The sequence below is a fragment of the Schistocerca cancellata genome, chromosome 7, assembly GCF_023864275.1.
Source record: "Schistocerca cancellata isolate TAMUIC-IGC-003103 chromosome 7, iqSchCanc2.1, whole genome shotgun sequence".
NCBI lineage: Eukaryota > Metazoa > Arthropoda > Insecta > Orthoptera > Acrididae > Schistocerca > Schistocerca cancellata.
In genome coordinates this window covers 580,228,531-580,236,454 of record NC_064632.1, presented here as the reverse complement: position 1 = coordinate 580,236,454, position 7,924 = coordinate 580,228,531, and the positions used below count along the sequence as shown (strand labels likewise).

At 37.5% G+C, this 7,924-nt stretch overlaps 1 protein-coding gene across 1 annotated transcript; it reads right to left on the bottom strand.

Annotated features, from left to right (window-relative positions):
* Window positions 1–264: 264 nt before the first annotated feature.
* On the bottom strand, window positions 265–1,584 carry LOC126092911 (uncharacterized). The gene is made up of 3 exons (XM_049908640.1): window positions 1,534–1,584; window positions 1,154–1,359; window positions 265–892 (listed from the first exon to the last, which is right to left on the bottom strand). The coding sequence occupies exons 1-3, from the start codon at window positions 1,582–1,584 to the stop codon at window positions 265–267; spliced, it is 885 nt and encodes a 294-aa protein (XP_049764597.1).
* Window positions 1,585–7,924: the final 6,340 nt, after the last annotated feature.

The window sequence follows — 7,924 nt, the reverse complement described above, 5'->3', positions numbered from 1 at the left end:
CAGACATCAAAGAGACAGTTGAAAATGCGTATAAATTTTACTGTTGCAGATGCCTGTTCAAAACCTGGGAGTTTCATATCACAACAGTACTGTATGTCATCTGCCACAGAATTGCTAAGCAGCTGCATAGCCAGTTTCACCTTCATTTTATTTTTAAAAAAATTAAGGTGACTGGCAGTGATCTTGTTGCCTATGTGGAGCCCTTCCTTGACTTGTAATTTATGTAACAGTTCCAAAAACTGCCAAGAAATGACACCACCTTGCTCATCCCAAAGAAATTTTTTTATCTCCTAAAGCGTTGCGCACAAGTTTCAACATATGTGGAGGGTCTAGGAAAAATGACATTTCATGATCATTCCCTTCAACTGAAAAAGTACTTTCCAAAGTTTCACAATTGAGATTGCAGCCTAAACATCTAGCCATTGACAAATTGCTAGCTGAACCATCACATGTGAGCGAAACAACTTTCACACCACTTGAATTGGCAAGATCAATGCACTGTTTAACTATCTTGGCTTTTTGTTCACCAGTTATACCAGCAGTCAGGAAATACCCAACTGGGAGCTTCCAAGAAGCATTAATAACCACAAGCATGAGCACAAATGCTTCTTTGGCAATGGGCAAATTATCTGTGTCTACAGATGACCCCATGTCAACATAACCGTAATAGCATGCACCATCAAATTCTACATGTTGCCTGATGGCAATTTCATCAACTACCAAGCTACATATAGTTGGAAACTTTGTTTCACGGTGACTAGCTTCTGCCGTGATTACCTTAAACGCCTCGGATGTGAAGCCAGGTGCTCCACCCACACACTGGTACCACTTTGTTAATGTTCTGGGGTGTGGCAAACATGTATTAAGACAGTGCCTAACATAATTATTCACCCTGTGGGAATAAAAATGCAGTGTTAAGGCAAAGGAGTGCAGTTCTGGGCTGTATGACCTAGGTACAGCCTGTGCCCCAGCTTTCGCAGTTTGTCACTGCAGCAAGTCTCTCTGCATTCCAGGTATGCTTTCTAGTATATTTAGTGAACTTTCATCCAAAAGATGCTTGTCCTTCAGCACCTTAATGATAGCACTCAAAGAAGCTACTTTCTTCTTAAGTCATTGCTTAGACTGCTGAAGAGTTTTAATTTGTTTTTTGTACTGATCAGTTTTTCTTATGAGGTGTTCACACTTCGTCTTCAGTTCCTCACTTTCAGAGGATGTCTGATTACGTTCTGGTGGTCCTGCAGTGTACTCAGGAACAAGAGCAGGAACTTCTTCATCCTGCACTCTGCTGATGGCAGCCAAAACTGAAGATGGAAAGGAAGAGCTCTCCTTCCACAATGGTGGCTTTCTCTTCTTGTCTCCCTAAATGAAATAACTGGATGGAAAACATTAAGAACTGTTTTTAACAGATGGTTGAAGGTGTTACAGTCTTTGTCATGAACAGCATGTTACTGCCCACTAAGTCTTAGTCCTTTCCAGAAATATAAATTCTATTTTTCCAGCAACTATTTATCTTGTTCATAAAATACTCATTACTCTAACAAAAACCGTTTTTGTGTTCAGCAGACAACTTGAAATGCCTCCCATGTGCGAAGCCACAATTAATACACACTTATTGAAAAAATATAAACTTTGAACATGTAAAATATTTCTGCTGGGGTGTCTTGTTTAACTATCACACTGTATCGCTATGGGTGCTGTCAGTTAACAAGTTACCGGTCCAACAGTTAATGATATAAAATTGTGTGTTATATCTAATTTTGCATTAGTGGTTGGTGGATATTCAATGTTCCACAGTTGTGGATAATGTTAACAAGAAGGTACTGCCAAAGCTTTCTAATCAATGATTTCTTTCAATGGAGAATGTCAATGAATAGTGCGTCAAACAAAAGAAATGTTCATTTGCTGTGCTTAACCCAAATACAGGGTTATATTTAACACAGCCCAAGTGTTAATTTCTGTGACTTCACTAAATAATTATACCAGACAAACTTGTTAGCTTCAGTAGTCTCATAATCTAAACAGCGAACCTGAATTTTCTTCTCAAATATTCTCTTGTGTGCAGAGGCTGATGCTCATCAAAAAGGAGTTTCATAAATTTGTTTCTACATGACAATGTGGAGAACCAGATTATCTCTTTATAACACACTGTGTAGCTGCAGAAACACTTCAGTGTTCCAGCACCTCCCCTCTTAAATTCTATATACAGCATGGAATCATTCCTAGGCTAAAGCTATGTGTAAGGACCTAATCAGGTGGAAAGTGAAATTAATGTATTCAAATGACCTGAAGGAATCCTCCCAAAATCAACATATATAAGGAAAACTAGAGCTGTATCAATTACTCCTAAAACATAACTGCCATTAACTAGCAAAGACAGTGCAATAAAAATGCTGTACAACACAATAGACCAGACAAAGTGAGATGTTCACAAACTACTGCCTTAAATATTCACATAACTGATATAATTTACTTCACACGTGTATTCCATTACTTTTGGAGTTAGAGCTAAATAATAGAAACTGAAAACTAAGTTAGCTATACCCTCCCTCCAAAGCCCCATAAATGCATTTTGTTTGTAATACGTACTGGGACATTTCAGTTACGTTACTCTACTGGGAAACATTGTTCATTACCACCAATATTTACTGAAATACAGTACATAGAATGGCAAATCTACACAGTGTACTGTTTAGGCCTATACTTTACGCCAGTTAATGTAGTGTTAGCTTTTAATTTGGTACATGATGAAGACAAAGTGAATTACTCACTTCGATTATCGACGATACGTACGTATTATACTGAAATGTGAACTTGAAAACTAAGAATTTAATTCTTTGAATTAACATACCTTTTGCAAATGTTTTGGGTGTGTAGGGAAAACTGATGGTACAGCATTTTCTCGGAGCCTTACTGTTGAAAGGGAAGTTGGGTCTATGTCCTCTTCTCGGAAATGCTGTGAACATATAGTGCTCCATTTAGACGCACGCCAATTCTTCCTTCTCATGGCATTCTCCCACAGAGCTTTCCGACTTTCATTAAATTCAATTCAATTTATTAGCGTCCTTGTAGTACATCATCGAAATGACATAGGACTAGTTTTACATTTTTAGGAAATCTAAAATCATACAGGAGAAAAACACGCTATAGTACAAGTACCGATGTAGCACACGTTCATTTATAATGAAGTTGCAAAATCACACTTAACGAGACAACTTACACATGAAATGTTATTCCCTTCGATTTCACATCACAATCAGAATGATTCGTACATCCAAACACCACACAAGTCACCATAATAACACAACATTCTTCCAAAAGCGAGCGACAAGCCTATGCACACAAGCTTACAGCAGCAATGTTTTGGTCGGACTGAGATGGCTACCCTCGGCTTCACATAGCTTTGCAGCTGTGACATCACGGCGTCTCCGTCTATTCTTACCTCCATGTCTCAAACACTCTTGCCAGTCGGATTTTCATAGTACATCGAAATGCTGCTACATTCGAAGATGAACAATATGGAATTTGTATTTACTTCGTTGGATAATGTATGAAAATGCAGTGGTCAAAACTCGGGGCAGAGAAAAAAGCTCGTCTTCCAACTTTTTTTAAAATTTATTTACTGATGCAGAGGACTTGGTGCCAGTATTTATCTTTGAGCCTACAAAGCATGCCTGTGTAGCGCTACATATATTCGACGGCAGAAGTTAATTGTGGCAGCACCCACCAACATTTTTCAGAACTTCCGCTTGCTTTGCACTCGATTCTAAGCTGCAGGCGGTTTTTTGGATTACAAATACCGGAAAAAAAGTGCGGCTTAGATTTCAGTAAATACGGTAATTAACCAATACAGAAGCATACAGCAAACTCAATGGTATTGCTTCCAACTACTGAGGAGGAAGTATGCAATGTTGTAAGGCAATTAAAGAACAAAAACTCTGCAGGTTTAGATGAAATCCCAATGTGTGTGCTGAAAAAATGCATAAACGCTATCAAAGCTCCACTAACAGAAATCATAAATGAATCCTTCAAAAATGGTTGCTTCCCTGACTATCTGAAGGATGCCAAAATTTTACCAGTTCACAAGAAAGGTGACGTAGAAAACGTTGAGAACTACAGACCAATAGCCCTATTGTCATGCTTTTCCAAAGTGATAGAAACAATAAGGAAAAACAGGCTTTTGAGCTATCTAAGTAAATTAAATCACCTCTACAATGACCAGCGTGGTTTCAGGCCTGGTAGAGGTACAGAATCTGCAATAGCACAATTTACAAAAACAGTTTTAGAAGCACTTGATGAGAACAGCTATGTAACTGGCCTTTTCCTAGACCTGTCTAAGGCATTTGATACAGCTGACCACCAGAAGCTGTCACATAAATTAGAGGCACTAGGAGTAAGGGGAGTGGTCCTCAAATGATTTTGTTCATATCTAGAAAACAGAGTACAGTCAGTAGAGATCACACATTGAGAAACATATATCTGATCCACAATATATCAATATTGGGGTCCCTGAAGGAAGTGTACTAGGCCCTGTATTATTTATGGTGTATATAAATGATTTCCCGCAGCATTTCAGCCATGGAGAGAAGATATTGTTTGCGGATGACAGCAACATAGTAATCACCAGTAACACACCAGCACAAATGTTGGAAAATTCTATTGAAGTGCTGAGGGATGTTCACAAATGGTCTCAGTAAAACAAAGTAACTCTCAATGTAAAGAAAACAAATACAATATGCTTTAGAATGAACAGAAAACAGAGTCCCTTAAATTTAAAACTAGATAAAATCTCCATAGATGATGTACATACAACAAAATTCGTAGGGTTGCACATTGACAGCCAAATGAAGTGGAATGAACATGCTATGAAACTCTCGAAAAAGATATCCACAACATGTTATGCACTTCAGAGTCCATGTATCCGCATGCAGTAGTGAATGTTTGAGAACTGTATACTTTAGTTATGTTCATTCAGTAATCAGTTATGGTATTATTTCCTGCGGAAACAGTGCTCAGAATTTACAAACAGTATTTAAAATGCAAAAGAGAGCAATAAGAATTATAACAAAAAGCAGTAAGTGGGCCCACTGCAGAGAACTTTTCAAAATGTTAGAAATTCTAACTGTTCCTTGTGAATTTATATTCCTAACCACAGTGTACATCAAGAAAAATATAGAAAATTATAGCACAAATAGCGGTTTTCATAACTATAGTACAAGAACAAGTCACTGTCTTCACCTAGACAGGAAGAATAAACATAAAACTCAAAGTAGCTTCTTGTATGAAGGTGTAAAACTGTATAATAAACTGCCACAGAAAATAAAAGAAGCAGATAACATGTACTGCTTTAGGAAGAATCTTTAATTGTTTCTGCAGGAATACTGCTTTTACACTATAAGTGAATTCCTTAGTACAAAATGATTGTAAATAACTTTTGATTCACAATGTTTTGATAAGGAGAAAAAATGATTGTAGATAACTTATATGTCACAATGTTTAACTACATGTAACAACAAATTGTGTAAATATATGAATATACGCAACTGACAACATCCATACATTTTAAAAAGTCCACAGATGGCTAAATAAATAAATAAATAAATAAATAAATACTAGCATTAGTTATTCTCTGTCTGTTGTGATATGAATTGCATACTGTCATGGCACTGATTTATTGCTCCCTGTTCCAATCCTTTACAGATTACTACTGTGTTGCCCTGGGGGCAGTGTTAACTGTATGAAATACCATCCTCTGTAATAAAACCTGGGTAGGAAGCATACAATAGACATTCTGCATATCTCTCTATCTCTCCTGAGCCTCTTTCAGTTCTTCTATTATACCATCTATCTAATCTACCCTAACTTTATGGCTTAATGCATCAGCATTTTGGTGTAAACAGCCTGATTTGTGGCATACCTCAAATTATGATAGTTGTAATATCCAATGAGTTAAATGGCTATTGGGGTCCTTTAGACTCAGCATCCACAAGAGGTTGGCATGGTTAGTGACCACAGTGAATTTTTGCCCATACAAATAGCATTTACAATAGCTCACTCTAAAAATAAATGCTAACAGTTCCTTCTCACTGATACTGTAATTATTTTCTGTTGGGTTCATCTGCCTTGAAGCATAACCCACAGGTCTTTCCTCATTCTTGACTAAGAACAGTCTCAACAGCATAATCTGAGGTGCCAATAGAAAGGATTAAAGGTTTCTCAGAATCCAGATAGATCAGCAGGGATGAAATTGTCAAAAAAATCCGTAATTTTCCTCATAGATGCCTCCCAGGCCTCTGTCCATTCAAACACAGTGCCTTCCTTCAACAACTTTATTAATGGCTTAGCTACTATAGCACAGTCCTTCATAAAATAACAGTAACAATATTATGAAAGGAATAGTTGGTACTCATCATATAGAGGAGACGCTGAGTTGCAGAGAGGCACAACAAAAAGATTGCTACAAAATGAGCTTTTGGCCACCTAAATATGCACTCTGTAACCTTGAAAATACATTTCTTAGTCTTCCCACATGTTCCTCAATAGTTTTTGAAAAAATTATATCATCTGAGTACACAAGATATATCAGAGGTTTCAAACCTCTCAGCAGCATGTCAGTGAATCTTCGAAAACTGGGAGGCTCATTCCTTAAACCAAATGGAATGTGTAAAAACCTGTACAAACTGGAAGGAACTACATAAGCTGTTTTGGTTGATCTTGTGGTGAAATCAGAATTTGGGGATTGCCAGAATACATGTCAAGGTTTGTAAAATACCTACTATTCTCTAGTTCAATCAATGACTCTTCAACACAGGGAAGAGGATAAGTATCAGGTGTCATCACCTTATTTACCATATGATACATTTTTTTTTATCCCAGTGATTGACTTTCTGGGTACCATGACAATTGGTGATGACCAGTGTCTTGCAGGATGTGAGCTATCCCTGCAGCCAATTGTTGTTGAAAAGCATCTTGAGCAACAAATTGTAGATGAACTGGTAGTCTGTACAGTTTCTAAACAATAGGTTTAGCATCTCCCATGGGGTTTTGTGCTGTATAGTCCCAGTGGCTGCAAATACTTAGTTGTTTGAATAACCATACATATTTCTTTAAAACTTAGTACAAAAGATTTCATTCTGACTTCTCACATAACTGCCATTTCAGTAGATCAAAATTGAACAAGTTGTCCTAAGTGGCAACTGCTTGCTTCTCTTACCCTGCTGGTGATTAGGCATCCCACGATGTTGACATTGCATCTCAGCCACAAAAACATGGTGAGATTTACTGTTTCACAATGGAGTACAAAACAAACTCTTCTCCTCCTGATGCTACAAGACTAATCTTACAGCTTCATGTAAGGAAGCAGTAGAGACCACTTTCACTTCACTACCAATCTGCGGGTTTATAACACAAATGAATGCATCACTAGCTCTGGTTTCAGCCTCTTCAAGTTATACTTCGTTAACACAGCATTTGTTCACAACACATACATCAAGCAGTATACAGCCAGTATCTGATTGGCAAAAGTCTCAAAGTCTTCACTGGTTTTTTATCATAACTTAAACAAATAGTCTCTGTAATAACTAGCTCTTGTTTGTCATAGTGGCACTCTGCTAACCCCCTTGCCAATATATCAGCTGATTTCAAATAGTTGTATGTAATACCTGGTGTCCCTCCAACAGTGATGCTCTGGAAGTGTGTCCCCTATCAGCAGTACTCTGTGTGGGATTGCTGTTCACAAGAATTAAAAATTTTAAATTTCACTAAACCTTCCAAAAAACACTTGCACTCAGTCTGACTGGCCACCAAGCACAGGACTAAAAGAACATATAGGTTGCTGTGACAGATTCAGAAGCACCTAGAAATAGATAATTTGGTAATGGAGGAAATGTGGTTGTAAATCAAGACATGAAAACAATGAGCAGGTTCA